Source organism: Manduca sexta, chromosome 9 (genome assembly GCF_014839805.1).
Source record: "Manduca sexta isolate Smith_Timp_Sample1 chromosome 9, JHU_Msex_v1.0, whole genome shotgun sequence".
In the NCBI taxonomy this organism is placed as follows: Eukaryota; Metazoa; Arthropoda; class Insecta; order Lepidoptera; family Sphingidae; genus Manduca; species Manduca sexta.
The window spans coordinates 10217716-10237768 of record NC_051123.1 but is presented as its reverse complement, the minus strand read 5'-3'; the positions used below and the strand labels follow the sequence as shown (position 1 = coordinate 10237768).

General features: G+C 35.8%; 1 protein-coding gene across 2 annotated transcripts; it reads left to right on the top strand.

Annotated features, from left to right (window-relative positions):
- The first annotated feature begins 499 nt into the window (after positions 1–499).
- LOC115453607 (SH2B adapter protein 1) lies at positions 500–20035 on the top strand. 2 transcript variants are annotated; one of them, XM_037436670.1, is made up of 5 exons: positions 500–1362; positions 4063–4294; positions 9666–9898; positions 10780–10971; positions 15587–20035. In XM_037436670.1, the coding sequence occupies exons 1-5, from the start codon at positions 691–693 to the stop codon at positions 15707–15709; spliced, it is 1452 nt and encodes a 483-aa protein (XP_037292567.1). In that variant the 5' UTR covers positions 500–690; the 3' UTR covers positions 15710–20035. The 2 variants fall into 2 exon arrangements, with proteins under 2 accessions (XP_037292567.1, XP_037292568.1); XM_037436671.1 differs by having other exon boundaries at positions 691–1362; positions 15590–20035.
- The last annotated feature ends 18 nt before the right edge of the window (positions 20036–20053 follow it).

Genomic DNA, 20053 nt, shown 5'->3' with positions numbered 1-20053 from the left:
AAAAATTTACAATAATTATTATAGCGCCATCTAATCAGAACAAATAAAAGCCCTAATAATAAATTTTGTTTATATTCTATTCGGCACTAGATGTCACTTAGAAACATTTACAATAATTATTATAGCGCCATCTAGTCAGAACAAATAAAAGCCCCAATAATAAATATTTGTTTATATTCTATTCGACACTAGATGTCACTTAGAAAAATTTACAATAATTATTATAGCGCCATCTAGTCAGAACCAATAAAAGCCCTAATAAGAAATATTTGTTTATATTCTATTCCACACTAGATGTCACCTTTACGATTTTTAATCTAAACAACCGATAAAAGATGTCTTTATATGCGCTATACATAAATTAGTAATTACATTGTACATTAAAGTTTTAAGTAATCAATATGTACTATGCCTTTTAAAATGTATATTATTTCTTTAATGTACAGACGAATAGTTATTTAATTATTGTTACTTTAGATTTTATTATAATACCAATAAGATAATTTTAATCTGGCAACAAAACTTGTTTTCGCGAGAAAACTTGTGATAGCATCGTGAATATTATTTTGATTGTGGCATGAAAGTGTATAAAAACAATAAATTTGTGAATTATTTATTGTGTATCGTATTTTTTTAGTGATTTGTAGAAAAACCATCGTCCTCGTGGAGCTGTTAAGGAAACTGCTTGCCATGGCGGGCCCGTCCGACGGCGATCCCGACGGATGGGTCGAGTTCTGCGAGCGTCAGGCCAAAAACACCGCTCAGGACTTCGCCAAGGCTTGCTTACAGTATATACAGACCGGGAATGAAGCGTCGGCGCGACCACCGGCTACCCACAAGGAGTTATTAAAAAAATTCGTTGATTGTTTTACCGAACAGTTCGAAATTGAAATCGGAAAATTGAAAGCTCTTCACAAACTGCCGAACGGGACGCACACCGGCCACGATGAGAGTGACTATTCGGAAGACACAGATTCTCCGAAAACGCAGCACAAGCCATTCTTCAGAAGACTGTCATTTAAGGGTTTGAGACGAGGCAAAGGTTTGTTCCACAAGCAAAACTCAGATGAAGTGGAACTAAACAAGCACAAAACTAAGCTTGCTAAAATAGTGGTAGAATGTAGGAAAGAAGGCTTGGTCAATTATTTAACTCCTGAGAGTTTGGAACAGCCAAGTGGCCCTCAGAAATGGGAGAAATGTAGGTTAGCACTAGTAAAGACAGTGGGCGGATATATGTTGGAGTTTTATTCGCCTCCTAAGTCCCAAAAGCCTCGCAGCGGCGTGTTTTGTTTTTTAATATCGGAGGCGCGAGAGACCACGGCATTAGAGATGCCAGACCATGAGAATACTTTTGTGTTGAAGGTATGTTATGGTGGTATTAAAGTTGTATTTTTTATTGATTTTTGATATTTTTAAATATAATGATAATTTATGATCATTGATATAAAATGTACACCCAAGACAGGCTGTAGTTATTCCTTATTATGTTTTAATGCTATGGAGATCAGAAAACATGCATTGTGATATAATATTTTACATCACAAACATTAATGAACACATGACATTTTATGTCCAAAGGCAGTTTTCAATTTCTGATATCTTATTCAGACCATTATTAGGAGTATATCATTTTAAGCACAAATTCCAACCTGATTGAATATTTTTTTAATGGGACTCGCTAACCTACAATGCTCATCCCAGGAATTAATCTCAGGACCTATCTGTTTTACTACTAAACTAATGTGGTGATTTCTTATAAGTATATTCTATTTAGTTAGGGACATGATATATGTCCCCTGGGATGGACGACAGTGTGCTGTTGGCCTCACACTGCCGTAGACGCCGAGGGCGTCCTTCGGTGCGCGGGGGCTTCTGAGCCCCCACCCCCATAGGAGACGGGCCGCAAGGCGGCACCGCGCAGGGGCGGCTGCGGTCGCAGACTAGACAACTTCAACGTCAGAGGAAGCCCACAGCCGTCCCTAATGCGCCGAAGAGGGCCACCGCGGAGTTTTAGCTGGTAGGCCGTGCATAGGTTAAGTTGTATAAAGGGTTAGGGACTCGGCCCGGCGGTCGCCCGAAGGTCACCATCAAATCCGGGCGGCTCAACGCCGGGCCGTAAGGCACGGTTACCCCAGCATAACCGCTCAGTCGCCCCCCACGAAGGCTGGGCGGTAGTAATAAGGCACTTTCTCCGCGAAAACAAAAAAAAAGGGGACATAATATATGTCCTCAGAAGTGTTGCATTATCAAAAATCATAATGTTTTATTTGATGACATTAGTTTGACTGAAAATTCTAACTCCAGTATACATAGATATTATTTATCTAAGGACAGAACATTACTGCAATAACAAGTTTGTTTCTCAGTGCTGACAGCATGGCAGCCTTCGCAATGCGTAGACATAGAGCCATTGTGATTGGCTAATATTGAGATACAACTTGAATCTAGTTGGCTATCAGATAAACAATGTTGAGAAACGAGACCTTATGTTATATGTTATCACAGTAATGCTAGGTCCTTAGATAACTAATGTCTATGAATAAGGGGGTAAGTTTTTAAACATCCTTTGATATGCCACTCAATGCATGTAGTTCATTAGTTTTATTTTTTAAATAGTAAGAGCTTGTTCCGGAACATCTGCATAAATGCAAGTTGAATATAGTATAGAGTGACAAAATACACAAAGTCTCAAGCTAGCTCCCAAATAAATGAGTAAGAAAAAATTTACTATCTGCATTAACTGTAATACATTTACATTTACTTGAACAGAAACAGACTGAAATGATAATATTATGGTAAATAAAGGCTTGCAATTAATATTAATCAGATAAATTTTATTGTATGTAAATAACTTAGGAAAGATATTATGTGGTCAAAAGACTATACAAAATATTTAATCCTTGTAATTATACTTAGGTGAAGTGTGTTTATGATTTTTCACTTTAATCTATCAGACAAGGAATATATTTTATACATGTTATTATTATTTACAATAATATTATCTATACATGCAATAACTTTAACAATTAAAAATGACTAAGTTATTGAGATTCCAATAAGAAATAAATTTATTCAACAATTATAATAGTCCTATTTAATTTGTAAAATGAAATTGAATTCTCACTTTAGAATCACAATTATTATACCTATCACAACACCTAAAATTACAATGGATGGTATAATTGTTATTATGTCAAATCTCATATATCCACAATTTTAAATAATATAATTAAATACATTGGCAATACATTCACCTGTGAACAAAAACATTAATCAATTAACTTTTGTTAAAAGCACAGGGAATATAAAAATAATATTAGTTACATTACCCTGAGCAGGTACAGGTATTGTGAAAAGCCATTATTAAAATTAAATTAATATAATACTAGGTATTGCTCTTGGCTTTGTCTGTGAAAAGCGATTATTGTTGCAAAGGTCCCTAAAATACTGTAGTGCTTCATAGCGCCATCTGTACGGCGCCAGCTACATTTACCAAAAATTATATATTATTTACCACGAGAACAAATCACTGGGATAAAACATAGCCTAAATAATAATACAGAATTTGAATAAATTTCATCCAAATCTGTTTGGTTGTCTCTGTATTTATTATTAGAAAACATTCAAATATTTTCAAAAACTTAAAAATTTATAGTATTCTAAGATATATGTACCTAGTAGGTAAGTATTGAGAATTTCAATATGAAAACATAATCTCTGCACATATTTTCAAAATGTGGTAATCAGTCATAACTCATAACATTCAAGGAACTCCTTAATGTCATCCCTATTATATCCAATAGTTATAATTTAAATGATACTCTTTTTTATATAAATTTAAATGTATTTTTTTTTGGGATGAGTTTCCATTCTACAATAAGCTTATAAAAATAAAATGAAACTGGGAACACCAAGATTTGCCGATGGTGTTACTACTGTTTATCGTCGGTCGTATCCCTCTCCAACAGGCGAGTGGCATGCTCGACTTTCATTAATTTGAAATAAATAATTCCTATCCCAAACGACGACTAAACTGATTACGTGGCTCATTTTAAACTCCAGGCCGACAACAACATGGAATACGTGATAGAAGCAGGCGATGTGGACGACATGAAGTCCTGGCTTGCGACCATCAAGTACTGCATGCGGTCGCCACCCACGACTCAGCCGCCGCCCGACGCGCTGCCTGGTGGGTTGGACCCGGCGCCTCCGGACCTGCCGCCGCGCCGCGACCTGCCCACCAGCACGAGCAACCTGGACCTGGCTACTGACACTCCTGAAGAGGCTGAGCTAGGTAAGCATGACGATTTTCCTGTACGGCAGTGTCTTCGCTGTACATGAGACCTGATTTCCACGTAACGCACCTCATCGCGTTTATAACGATTGAAATTGGCATACAGTGATATAAATAATAATAATAATATCAACCCTGTATTATACTGTCCCACTGCTGGGCACGGGCCTCCTTTAATACTGAGAGGAATTAAACCTTATTCCACCACGCGGCCTTAGTGGGGATTGGTAGACTTCCAAATCTTCCTTACCCATGCTTCACTTCATTCTGTTTAAGAGCGTTTACGTGCCGCGCCTGAAGTCAACTATAGGTAATTCTTCGCAAAATTCACTCACACAGAGCCGTTGCGTAGCTGTGTGCGTAGAGTTAGCGCGTCGGCTATCTTTATAGTCAGACCAACCAATTTTGATCTTTTCGCTTTAATTATCTAATTGGAATGTAACTTATGATTTATGAATTTATGATAAATGAAGAATTCTATTATTAAATATATAAGAATTCATCATGAAATAGTTTATATGTATCATTTTGTAATTATAAAAAAAAATAAACATTTTTAACAAATTTTAACGGCAATTTTACAAATTGTTATTTTCACTTTTTAAATGCAAATGCTTAAAAAATTTAAACATTTGCATTTAGAAAGTACCTTTTAGTAAAGTGGAGCTCATCATGAAGCCGAAAGATAGGCACCAGAACTCCGAAATCAGACAATAAATCAGGAAAATTACTGTGCTACGATGTTTATAATGGACCACATAATTACTCCATAGATCTGCAGTTTTTAATATTTAGCGTATTGAAAGTTTAAATTAAGTCATTAGAAATTACATATTGGAATTTATATTTTGAGTCAGAAGGTGTATGTAATGAGATGTCATTTTTAGGTGTATAACTAAAAAGTGAGAAATAAAAGACTTCTTTTTTCGGAAGTTGGTTATATTTTTTTTGGATCGTTTTTTTTTTAATAGGTATTGCTTCTCAGTGACATCGATCATCAATCGATCGATTGTACAACCATGTATAACAATTTACCAGTTTTATATCCATAGTTTTGCATAATATTTGCGACACACGACGAAGCAAAATAGTTGGTTCTGTACTTTTTATTGACCAACAGCAGTCAGCTTTGACTGTAAGTATGGGAATACCGTCTTTTACATCACCACAGGCAACATCTTTATCAGTTTCTTCCCTAGCGGCCTCTTGCATCCTGTCCTCTGCAGCTAATTTCAATCATTTAGCTAACTCGTCGTAACATTTCATGTAAACATTTTGCGTTAATATTGGTAAATCTATGGAAGCTAACTGTTCGTTTAAATTTGATCTACCAACTTCAGTCATCATAGCTCCATTCACAGTTCCACGATATACGTCCATACTATCAGTATGTCTCTTAGCGCTTAAATAGCTTAAATTCCATATTGCACATATTACACTTCATTAAAAATGTTGACATGCAAGCAAACATTCTCTTTCAATAGTTGTAAATGTTCGATACTACAACCTGTTGCTCTGTTGTGGTTATTGAGTGTTTTAATTTGATCCAATAAATAATGAAAATCTATAATTTTGCGACTTTTAATAACCTTATTTATTTTGAGTGTGATATCAGGCACGATTACCTAAAAATTAAAAAAATATATAGAATATACTATTATTGTTATCGAAGTTTACGCAAACACTACATACTTAAGTAAAACTGCATATGGATCTAGACGCGTTTAATTTATACAAGTATAATGACGCCGAAACCTGCACAGGGTTAAACGTCAGGATAAAATTATATGTAAAATTGATGTGAGCGTGTAAACCTAAACTAGCCCAAATAGTTAAGAAGATAGGTATACTAACTACTACTAGTAGTTTTATTCACTAGCTACATAAATTACCAAATCCCTTATTTCTAAGGTTCAAAGAGGAGAAAGATATAGGATTCCGTTTCTCGTCACTTGAATTTTCTTAACAGTGCGCATCAGTGAACACAAAAACCTTGTTATTTAAAAGTAAGCGTACCTATGCATTATGCAAAAAAATCAGCCAAGTGCGAGTGGGACTCGCGCACTGGGTATTTGGCGAGTTGTAAACGTTTTGACAACGGGACAGCAAAGTGATTCTATAAGGCTAAGAACTCACGAAGCGGTTTTACTCGCGCCCGCCGTGGTTGAGAAACGGCTGTTTTATTTCCAAACTCATGACGACCGGAGATCTGTGCGATTTGTAACCACCGCGGTTCCGATTATGTCCTGCAAACTTGGCGAGCGATTATCGCAAGGCGGGCGGTTACAAGATGGACAGTTAACGGTCAGTTGAGTTCCAGAACGCCATGGACACATATCAGAAACGATCACGATGGAGGAAAATGGCGTCAGATTTCTGTAACCACCCCACCCCCTACCGACTACTGCAATCGCCCACCTACTAACCACAGAGCGCGCTGGTGCTACCGTGGCCCGCACGATTCTACTAGTTGGCCGCCAATACAGCGGGTACCGCATACAACCACGCACGCCGCGGGCGTAAAACGAGTTTTGAAATGTGCGTTTAGTCCATTGAAATGTTACAATTTAAGGACCGAATATTGCATTTCTTGGAGGACGCAATTTTATTTTTGGGCCATGTGTGGGGGGTCAATAGAAGCTTAACCTCAAGTTTGTGGGGTCGCCACCCTTGTCCCCCGGTCGCCATCTTGGAAAAAGGGGTGAAAACACTTTTTTCGCGATATCTCGGAAACTATACGTCTTACAAAAATTTTGTAAAGCCATAATATGTAGCAAATTGTTTTGCCTGTAAATATGTTTTTTTTTCTCCTTTATCCCGAAATGGTAACTCATACCTTTTCTACCTGCATAACATTCGATAAGTTAAATTTGGTAAGTTCTATGGCAAAGAAAAGAGTTAGGAATAAATAAGTAAAGTTGTACGAATTTAACAAAAAAAAATTAATAATATATTTACAATAAAAAAAATCAAAAATAAGTTAAACATTTTGTTTCGACCGGATTCTCATGAGCATTGACGAACCCGGTAAACTTTGGAGCGCTGTAACAGCGTTTTAAATGAATGAAATAAAAAAAAATTATAGGGAACAATTTTCCTCAAAAGATTATTTACAAGTTGTTTGAGGTAATTTTTTTGTAAAATGTAAAAAAAAAGTCATAGAGCAAAAAAGAAAACTTTTATAAACATTTTCTCACATTTTTGCTTATAACTTCTTTAATTTCTAATTTAGGGCAAAAAGTTATATAAACATATTTGTAGGCAAAACAATTTGCTACAAATTATGACTTTACAAAATTTATGTAAGACGCATAGTTTCCGAGATATCGCGAAAAAGTGTTTTCACCCCTTTTCCATGATGGCGGCCAGGGGACAAAGGGGGCGACCTCACAAACTTGAGATTAAGCTTCTATTGACCCCCACACATGTTCTAAAAATAAAATTGGGTCCTCTAAAAATACAAAGCTCATGTAACATTTCAATGGGCTAATTGTTTTTAGCTTAAGGTTACATTTTTTCCTTCGAGTAACTATGCTCAAGTGTTTAATGAGTAAAAAAAAGCAACAACCATAACTACAGACGCATGTTATAACATTAGTACATCAATCTTTTAGCTTTTGCTTTAGCCGAAGTTTCAGCGTTGTTACGTTTCCTTTTTTGCCTAGAAATAGCTTTACTTCCCATTGTGTCTGAAACATAATAATATAATAATAATTTATAGTAACTACTAAAATAATTGTCAATCATTAAAGAAAAAAATATTTTACTTACTAAAGTACTAAGATGTGGCAATCACTGTATACACGTGACTATTTTTCCTACGCACAGCAAAGTCCAACTGGAGTCTCGCCGGAGCGACGAGCGATACGTCCTCTCTCTAGAAAGCCTCAAGGCGGACTAATTTGAAACGATTTGCGCGTTGCGTTTTATAGTGGTATTTAAAATATTTATAGAAAAATAACAGAACTAATTTTGTAGAATTTTTAAATTGTATGTTTTTAAGGAGATGTTCTTCTATTATAGTAATCTAATATTATATTCAATTAAGTAAGATATAGTGATAAAAAATAATCATTTAAATGACCAACATTTCGGGAATGTTCGAATTCGTTGACTTTTTATTTCTCATGAATTAAACATAAAAAGATATTTTTTCTCTACTAACTTTTTTTCTTCAGGATCTTTTTAGTTAGATAAAAATAACATATTGTTATGTTCCTTAGTGGTTTAAGATATTTTGAGCTTCGAAATAGATGTTCGAAGCGCAAATTTGAAAACCTCTGTTCAGTAATCATTAAACAATTTACAAATACTCAATAAATCTAAAAAATTTCTCACTAACTTTTTAGACAACAAAATTTTCTATAATAATTACTAATTCATATGTTTTTAAAATAATGTTTTGATGGATATTATCTCCTTCGAAAAGTGCTGTTTTTGAGACATACGGCGCGCGGATGCGTAAACGCTCTTAAGTGGAAAGGAAAATTAAATATACAAGGAAAATTATTAAGAAAGTGTGAGGGATTTTCCTGATTTCACCTACAAATTAGCATGAATATACATGAGATGTAGTAGGAAAGAATTATGCACTAAAACAAATTAAACGTATGATGCGTACGTAACTTGAGTCGTTTGCTTTAGAAGATGCGTCATTTGCTGTTAGTAGCATATATTTTGTATTCGCTCGGATAACGACCACCGTCCACAAGGTGTTATAACCCGCCATTGTAGCTCACGTAAGTGTGTCGCGTTCCGGGATCAGCCTGTGTATATCCGGTTCCCACAGGCTGACATAATAGAGGACCGGCCTATGCTTGATTTTGTAAATTATTCTATATGTAATGGTTAATAACACGAAAAAGAAGCACTCTTGTGAAAACTGCATAAAAATTGGTTAAATAATGAGCGAGTAATTCATATTTAAAATGTTGTAATGTGCAGAAGTGGGCGCTATGTGGGGATATCGCTTCATCTCTTTCTTTCGCACGCTTCGTAATACCCGATGACGTCACATGTGGGTATTTCGTCTCTTTTCTGTTTCTTGTTAATTACCCCTTCCACCGAAGTTCAAAGACTCATAACTTGTTGATTTTTTACCGGATTTTAATAATTCCTTCTGTGTTATAATTTATATTTATAATATGTAAATATTTGATAATAGTGAAGAACAAATATGAGTCCGGTACCCTATTGTGTCGACTGCCGAAACGTAATTTCTCGTCAGTCGACATTATAAGGCCAGTTCCAGAGGGATCCTGAGAGCAGTAGAGGAGGCTCTTGCCCACCAATGGGCCAGTATATAATGCAGGACTGATATTACCTATATTATATATCTCCCTGGATATTATAAACATTTTTACGTTGTCAGGTTCGATAGCGGAGGAGGGGTGCGAGGTGCGGGAGGGTCGGGAGACGCGCGGGGCGCGCGAGGGTCGGGAGGCGCGCGTGTCGCTGGCGGAGTGGCCGTGGTTCCACGGCACGCTGGCGCGCGCCACGGCGGCGGGCTGCGTGCTGGCGGGCGGCGCGGCGGCGCACGGCTGCTACCTCGTGCGCCAGAGCGAGACCAGGCGCGGCGAGTACGTGCTCACCTTCAACTTCCAGGTAACCAGCTCTACTCGACTCTCTTGTGTACGGGCCGTAAAGACGTTTCTTAGTTATGGCGCCTCGGGCCATGACGTTAAGGTGCTCCTCTAAGCAAAACGACTTGCTAACAGTACTTTTGAAATCTAGAAATAAATAAACTTTTAGTTTCTACAGTATGTTATCCTTGTTTTGATAGTTAAAAAAAATAATAATGGAATATCGTGTTATTAATTTGAAATTAATTTTTTAAATAAATTATTTGTAAATCTTTGGACATCTACGCTGTAACTCTTGCGCCGACATCGTATGGAATGAATGTTCAAGGCCATTTGTCCGAGGGAGGGCATTAAGTGCCTACAAATCATTCACAATTACCCGAATCATTTTATTATAATAAAGTCGATACAGTTCATGCGATCTTAAGTTTTTTTAATTTTAGTAACATTTTTGTAATTAGGTTATTCACTTGCAAGGCTTTTCAGCCCGGCGGCATCGCCATGGTTTATACTACCGTCACAAAAACTACTGAATTCTCTATAAGGGGAGATCGACCATAGACGTTCAGAGAGACATAAATCTCGTCGATATTTTGGAAACCGTCTTGAAACTACGAAACAATTATTAAAAAAGCAATTAGAAATATTACTAACGACTAAGGTTCAAGTATCGATCTAAAATATTCATTCAATATAAATCGATATCCAAAAATTATCGCTTTCCATCATTAATATCAAGGAGAAACTTAAAAAGTTTCAATGATCCGTATCATGAAACTACGTATCACAATCGATCGAATTTATTGCAATACTTTACAATTACCAATAAGTACTAGATTTTGTTGTATTCAACAAGTTATTTGTAAGAGGTTCGTTCACACCGTCCGATGTGTTTGTGTCCAGGGCCGCGCGAAGCACCTGCGCATGACGCTGAGCGAGACGGGGCAGTGCCGCGTGCAGCACCTGTGGTTCCCGAACGTGCACGACATGCTGGAGCACTTCCGCGCGCACCCCATCCCGCTGGAGTCGGGCGGCGCCGCCGACGTCACGCTCACGGAGTACGTGGTGGCGCACCACGCCAACCCGCGACAACAAGTGAGCCACGCTGTTTCATAGCTACACACGCGCCTGATTGCCGGTTATGACAATGTGGTCGATCAAATTGGAACTTTATGTTGCCATAAGGTTCATTTTGAATTGAGTTTCATTTTTCCTATAGCGTAAAAAAATATTTTCTATGTAGTGACAACCCTAACTTTTATGATGTCACAGTAAACAATAAAATAATTACTTCCGCCATAAAAATCTCAAAAATGCATCCTTTCTCCGATTTAATCAATCACCATTGTTGTAATTTACAATTGGGAATAAATTATTTAGTTATTATTATATTAATTTGTAATAATTGCTCACTTATCAACGGATAAACGTCACGTTAAGTTCTAATCACGCTGCGATGTCCAAAAAGTATGAGAACTGAGCGGTGTCAGGGAAAAAATAATATTCTCTATGAACGTGCTTAAGCTATGTTTAGACGGAGCGATAATCGTACACAATAGTTGCTAGCAATAATAGTTTCTGTCAAGACTCATATATGTCAACGCGGGCGAGAATTGCGTCGGCATTGCGCATGTTCAGACGGGGTAATTTTTTAAATTAATAATTACGTACTATTGTAATTACTAGCAATCATTTATCTGTCTAAATGAGACTTGTCACTAAAACTCCAGTATATCAAAAACTGTTTCAACAAATGTTATAACGACTTGCCGTTTTCCCTGACAGCGCACGGTATCGCCACTGCCGTGATGAGACAAATATAAAACTGTTTTGAACAAAGCCAACAAACCGTCCCACCGATCGCCTAACGACGCTCTGAGCTTCAATCCAAAGTTTAAAACGATAAATCTTGAAGCGATAGAGAAAAGGCAAAAATCTGCGGACATTAAAATAATCTATGGCAGAAATTGTCGCTACCTTGTTGTGTGACAATGTATAAATGAGCATTTTATAATTGGAACATTTTTTTTGGAGCTTATGAATTGTCTATGGGCCCTATATATAAATTGTTTATCACTGGGTGTTTGATTTCGAAATTTGTGTTCTTAAAAAAAACTATGCTCAGATTTTGTGCTAACTTATCATAGACTAGTTATTTCGACATTAAACCCTTTCAATAGTTCAGGGTCTTCATTTGGTTTTTGTCTATGGTCTATTGTTGTTACATGTTGATTGTTATTTGTGTTGTTTATAGCTATGTTGTAGCTTATAAACACGTACGCTCAGCATCGTGTCGTATATAAATGTTATCAGACTATAACTGAAATAATTATACTCACCTATCACAATATGGCTGACTGTCAAAGCCTCAAAACGATTTGTTGCGCAGTAACCATTGCGCAATATTATTTTTATGACGTTATACACATTTTCCTACTTATGTAATAATTATGATTTATATTTTACCCTAAGCGGCGATAGCCTAGTTGGGTGTGGAACGGACTGCCAAGACGAATGTCCGCAGGTTCAAAATCCAAGGGCACACACCTCTCACTTTTCTAAATAATCATGTGTGTATTCTTTGTGAATTTATCCTTCGCTTTAACGGTGACATCGTGAGGAAACTTGCACATCGGAGAAGTTCTCTATAGGAATTTCGAAGGTGTGTGAAGTCTACCAATCCACACTAGGCCAGCGTGGTGGTCTAAGGCCTAATTCCTCTCAGTAGTAGAGGAGGCCCGTGCTCAGCAGTGGCAAGTATATAATACAGGGCTGATATTATTATTATATTATATATTTTACCCTCGACTGTATACTAAGTACATAATATAATTTATGTATAAATACATTTATTAAACAATTTCTAAGTAGTTATTTTCGTAAAGATCTTTTTATCTAACAATGAGTTGCACAAAAATCAATTCGGCATAATTATCCCGGCATAGCTGGGCTCGATGTGGTCGAAGCCCATCCCAGAAAAAGCCTTGAGCTTACAGGTTCCCGCAGGTCTATCTTTGAATTCGGCGACCTTTTTTTGACTTCTGCCAGCTGTCCCCGTAGATAAAATCCAATACTACGCTAATGAAAAGCACCATAAAAAAAACGCATTTTTCGGTTCTGCAAACATATAAGCCATAAAGTATGAGCTAAGGATAAGGTCTTTATTATAAATTATTGATAACCCTTCTACTTAAATTATATTACATGATACAAGGAACCATAGAGCTTATAATTCACAAACTGCTCAATAAAAAAAAACATCATGTTAAGAATAATGAATACAATAATTATAATTTATATCGCCCAACACAAACTTCATTCAATAGCATCCCACCAGCAACAAACAGTCGATGGTCATCCATTATAACCAGGGTCTACCATCGTTCCAAGAGCGCTTGAAAATTCGTATCAGACAAGCCGCACCGTGACCTGAACCTTATTACAAGGTGATACGGTTCACGATCGCTATGCTTCTATCACTGTGTCGGAACTTGAATGGTTTTTTAGTGGATATGATATTTGTATAATTAAAATGATAATACAGCATCTGAACATTTATATACGGAACACGAATGCTTTCGCCTTTCTTTGCCAATCATAATTATTTTGTAGGGGAACGAATGTCCATAATATTGTACTTTATACGATGGCTATTAACGTCATATAGCTTTAATATTTTTTTTTATTATTAACAAATAATTAGGTACCGCACGAACAACTACGAATGACGTTATAATTGATGTCCACCATTGATTCCGAATCGTGCATTTTATTTATTGAACCACCATAAATTGTTTATTTATATTTATATAATAGAATCAATGGTTTTAAATTAATAAATAATAAGTGTAGTCCATGAACGGAAAACGATCTTGTTTTAGGTTTCGCTTATTACCAGTGGAGTCTTGTGTTTTAAAGTGTCGCATATTTGTATGTTAATACATACAAAGATGCAAATATAGTGTGTAGATGATTATATCTTCGCTCAATTTTGCATTTTATTGCAAAAATAAATCTCAATAATGTAGTGTTACGAAACTTTACGAGCGGACACTGCCTTTTTATTTTCGAGTGAAACTCATCTGTAATACCAGTTAATGAGGCGCATGTTATTATATATAGCCTTGAAAATATTCTAAAATTGCTATATATAACATAAGAGTTATAATTTTATAAACGCATTTAGAATTAGCACGTACAAGATGCATAACTCTTGTTATTTTATTTTTTTTAACTTAAACGTATGCCAGTTATAGGTACCCAATGGTAGTGTAGTTTAACATAGTAATAAGCTAGCAATCGGCAATACGAACAATTGATTACGTGAAAAGTAAAACATCTGCCTCCCTTTTTATATCAATACAAACTAAAGTGAAAACGATACGCGGGATTACCTAAATAACTGAAGAATATCAACTCCTTTAAACAAATAAAATATATGAAAAAATTATTCTTATAGCTTGATTTTCGTGTGAATATTTGGTAATTTTATTGGTCGCTAAAAAAATATAGACAATATAAATGATAAAAAAAACTTTATTCGAATCTCGTCATTTTTATTTATTTTTAATACAAATGTAAATCGGGGGTTTTAGTGCCAAGGGCGTTTTAATTTAATTTTTAAATATATTTTCAACTACATGCTTACCAAGAAGGGTAATAAGGTCGCGCTGTTTATGAATTCGAATTATATTTAAGCCATCTAGAAAAGTCGCTTATGTGCTTGGTGCTGCGAACAATAAATTCTATAATTTTCAATGTAATAACTACATATATAGGTACATGTTATTGGCACAGCAGCGCCTCCTACTTTCAAAATTTAAAACAATTGTAGGTTTTCTGAAGTAAGTTTGATTTGATATACACTATTATCTGTGGTAAAGACATACAAGTTGTAAATTTCCGCCACAGCGCGCGCTGCGATCGCTTTACTACACCTTTACCGTGCACTTTGCATATAGCCAATATATTTTTGTCTTCATTGATGCACACGAAAATAAATCTTAAACACTTGTCTATTACGCACATTACAACAGTTTTTATAAATGTGTAAATTTGTTCTTATACTTTAGCAGAAAGGAAAGATCGTAAAAACCGCGTCTTTTGTCTCCTGTCTAAGCAATTTGCTTTCGATAGATAATTTGTGGTGAAAATGTATTTATTAAGTACATATTCATTTTCATTAACTTTTGGGTGCGGGCGTGGGGCCGGGATGCAGGTGTTTGCTTTTGTAAAATTTCATTGCCGCGCTTTCATCGCGTATTCTATAATTTATAAGTTAGTATGAAATGACGGACTGTTAATGTTACAATGTACTAACAAAATGTATTTAGAGAGCGTACTTTAATGTTTATTTGTACAAAATCATGTTCTTCCGAGCTTTAATTTTAATTTCTTGGTTGTACATTTTTATTATTATTAAACTTTATCAATGGAATGGCTTTGTTTTCTTTTATTTTGCCTGTTTTTTTTTCTTCGTTGCCTGTGTGTTGTGTTGTATGCGTATTCATTTTGGTAAGTTTATTTCATCTTTTTTTGCTTTTTATTAGTCAGCTTTTGTAATGAAATTAGTACTAGGCGTCGTAAACCAGAGATGGTGAACCTTTAGCCCTGTCCATTAAACTATAAAAAAAGATGTTAGTAGTTGGTAAAGTTTCGCCATGGCTGGTCCAGTGGAAGGTGATTGTGGTTTCCATGAGTGGTTTGTCAGCAGCTGGGCGTGACGCACGGCAGCGACGTGCGCATGCGCCGCGCCGAGCTCGAGGCGCTGCTGCACGCCAGCGGCGCGCACGACCCCGTCCGCGCCGTCGACAACCAGTACAGCTTCGTCTAACGAACCCTCGCCTGTGGAGGCCGCCGCGACAAACTGCTCGCCGCGATACGCTCGCTATGCTACTCACGTTTCGTCGAAGATAATGTCGCTGTTGTGTAATCTATGGATAGATATTAATTACCAATTCAGAACGTCTATTCACGTTACGTCACGGCCTAGTGTTGACCTTTCCCACATCTTGACGTAATAAAACGTCCGTCAACAAACTGCATTGTGACGTTCACGGGACGCGGATTAGATTAGATCTTTATCCAATGAAGGCTTGAACGTTGACAATTCAAATTATAGACATGTGTTTTAGCGAAATGTCCTCCACAGAGGCATGTTAGAAATCTGTACGTCGAATACAATTTGGTATACGACATTCTGAGTCGGTTACCGATATTGCGTCAATCTGTACTGACATCAATGTAAAAATACTTGTCAAATGTATGCACGTTAATTAGTGTAAGACATTTTCACATAGGTATGTGTTGGTATTTCTAATGTGAGTTTCCTTGAAATAAGCATGTTTAAATGGGCACTAACTTTATAAAACCATATATTTAACTCAACAGATGTTGGTCACATTGGTATAGTTTAGGTTTTCTATTCAATCAAAGTGCGGAATATAGGTATGAGCCTCACTCGTTTATTGACGTCATTAAACGTCAAATAAAAAATACTGCGTGGTTACACTACATTTTTACGCTATTTTCAAATACTTTAAATTCCGTCAAATTCCGGCTGGCGTGTGTCGAAACTGCTTTTGGATCAAACCGTCGAAAGTAAGTATTTAATAAGTATATTTTTCTAACGGAAAAGTTTGCAATATTGTAAAAGTTTGTAAAGCACATAGAAGCCAACATATCGAATTTCTACGACTATGGCTGACATTTTTCATTAAATTAAATATCGTCTTAATTAATAATACCTGTGCCGCGCTCGTGGCTTCGCCCGCGTTATTAAGTTTTTTTTTTTTTACAACCGTCCTTTATATTTTCCTGGCGTAAACTGGAGCCTAAATTTTAAGTAACAATACGAGGTGTGTTCAAAAAGTATCGCGAATTTAGAATTTTCGCGGGTTAAGTATATTCGAATTTCGATTTTTTTGTGGCGTTATGTTGATACATATGTCTCACTTATGCTGACAAGTTCGGCCATTTTTAATGTTCAATAAATTGTCAACAGCTGCTTTGCTTGCACGTGTTTTGGTTCGTCTTCGATTTCTATCTATTCAAAAAAATGGAACAAAGAACCTGTATCAAATTTTGTGTGAAAAACGAAATTAAGTGCGCGGATGCATTCCGAATGTTGACTGTGGCATACGGAGAAGCTACTTTGGACAAAAGCAACATTTATCGGTGGTACAAAATGTTTTCAGAAGGCCGAGAAGATGTGAACGACGAAGAGCTTGCCGGACGCCTGAGCACTTCAACAACAGACGAAAAAATTGATGAAGTGAAGAAAATGGTATTGGCCAATCGTCGAATCACCATTAGAGAAATTGCCGAGGACCTAGGCATATCGATTGGCTCGTGCTATTCGATTTTAATCAATAACTTGGGCATGAAACGGGTCGCCGCAAAATTCGTACCAAAATTGCTCAATTTCGATAACGCCCCTGCTCACACATCGCTGCTTGTGCGCGACTTCTTGGCCAAAAACAACACACTAATGATACCGCAGCCACCCTGAGACTTTTTCTTGTTCCCGAAACTAAAGAGGCCTATAAAAGGACGACGCTACGCCACGATTGACGAGATAAAGACGGCATCGAAGGAGGAGCTGAACAAGACACAAAAAAAATGATTTTTTGAAGTGCTTCGAAGATTGGAAAAAACGTTGGCACAAGTGTATAATATCCCAGGGGGATTATATTGAAGGGGACAAAATAGATATTCACGAATACATAAATAATTTTTGAAAATACACAAAATTCGCGATACTTTTTGAACACACTGCGTACATTGGTAGAAACTGCACTCAATTCCATGCAGTATTTTTGCATGCTGCATACAAACATGTAGGCAGACAGACTCGTAAATTCCTAAAACTTGTTTTGGCTTCTATTGCTATAATGAAGACTCCCCCATATTTTATATGCTGTGGATAACGGTGCTGGTTGCGCATTTACAGATTCGTTTTTATTTATTTTTTTATATTTTATAATGTGTAACCGTTTGTTATCCTAAATAAATAAAAAAAGAATATGAAAAAGTATCGTCGATTGTAAGTAAACACGACTTTACGATTAGTAACTTTTTAGAATAAGTTAGGAGTGGAAATGTGCAAAATCCTTAATTTTGTGCAATAAGTGTTTATAATACTTAAGGCTTAGCCAAATTTATGTAAGTTAAATGCTTATTTAATTTATTGATATTTATATTATAAATTGTATCTATTCCCTTTCTATTCACCCGACGTAATATAACGTAACCAAACGCACTAAAGACACGTCTTACAATTATTTAAATAAGTTGTTTGTGGATGTATTTGTAATCATAATATTATGTCTTTTAGAAAGGGTTCATATTTAGTTAATCAATTATAAAAGATTTTACTGCCACGGAATTATAAACGAACTTAAAATAAATTTCACAAATCAAGGCTAAAATCACTAGATAAAATGTAACCATAATTTATGGCTGATTTGGTTATGAAATGCAAACTAGTTGGCCAGGTGGAGGAGCTACTCAGAACTTGTGTCTGCTAATCCTATGCAAATAGGATCTACGGGGCCGTTGTAGCTAGTAAAATGCCTCCATACTAGACTGATAAATACGATAACCTAATATGGCAAAAGAGTCTAGATACGGCTCCAGAATTACATAATATGAATATTGTGTATTTGGAGTGAATAATAAAATATTCATATATCTATGTCGCTGTTGCGTAATCTATGGATAGATATTAATTACTAATTCAGAACGTCTATTCACGTTACGTCACGGCCTTGTGTTGACTTTGCCGACATCTTGACGTAATAAAACGTCCGTCAACAAACTGATGTTGAGGGGCTCCTTTATCCGCACTTAGCCCGTAGTAGATCGGGCCGTTGTGCGTAAATATACATATTTAATAATGGACTGAATTTTTCTGCGGATATTTTAACTTTCGTCCAGCTTTGTCAATGTACCTAGATTGTATCTTAGTTTTGCACGTTATATAAATATATTTAATTACAATGAACTGATACAGTGCTATCGATATATATGATACTTTCCATAATATTTTTCGGATAATATATCCGAATTTTATGTAAAACTAGGTTTAACAGTTCTGGTAACTAACAATTGGGATCCCGTAATAGCAAATCTATGTGATGACGTCATGAAACAGGAACGTGGTTTCTGTTAGTTAGTGAAGCTAGTCAATGACTTACCTTACGAATATATTACGTACAAAGCATACTCAAATTCACAATGTTATATATTTGTACTTATGGCGTATGTTAGTCTAAAGGACGGTATTACGAAAAAGTCGCTAATTATATTCTAGCCAAATTGTAAGAATCAATAGTTCTTACAGAAGTAATGGTTGAAATCAACGTGGTGGATATTTTATAAAATATTTGTCGATTATTTCGCAGATATTCTTTAGTGTAAAAATACCCGCATATTTACATGTTGTTGATATTTGTAGCGGTGATGAAACACAATACATTTATTTATTTGTTTATTACACACAAAACAGGTTATAATCATGAATGCATCATATTATGACATGAAAAATAATTCCTGGACTATAATTATAACCCAAAACATGTGTTCTAGAGAGTAAAAGTTACATATAGCAAGTATATATAAAAACATTTATTACTCTGTTGTCCGAATGGTGTTGGAATCATGAGTAAGTTAGCATAATGTGAGCACAACCGGAAAATATCTTAAACAATTAGGCAGTTGACTATGCCATTTCAAAATTATTAAGTATTTTCTATACGAAAATATTTATTTCATGAATTTATTAAATTAGTTTAGTTATTTGAAGATAAAGAAAGTTCCTGCGGAAACGAAGGCGTGTTTTATCTTTAAAACAATTTTAATTATTAATCCTTTATATAAGTATAGTCAACTACCTAATTTTTCATTATTCATGCAGAAGTGTAAACTACGTTAAAGGACCCCAATCTTGAGTAAAAAGGATTATGTTAAGGATAATAAAGTGTCAAAAATATATCGTTCAATATAATTTTAAAGATCCTGTTATACCCAATTCCCCTCATTAAAAAAAAATTGTAGCATTCAAAAACAACGCTCAAGATCCGTACCTTTATAACAGTGGTGGCTTCGGCCACATTGAACATGTAAAATATAAACATTCCTTGTAAGGTGTACCTATGTAATTTTTGAAAAAATGAAA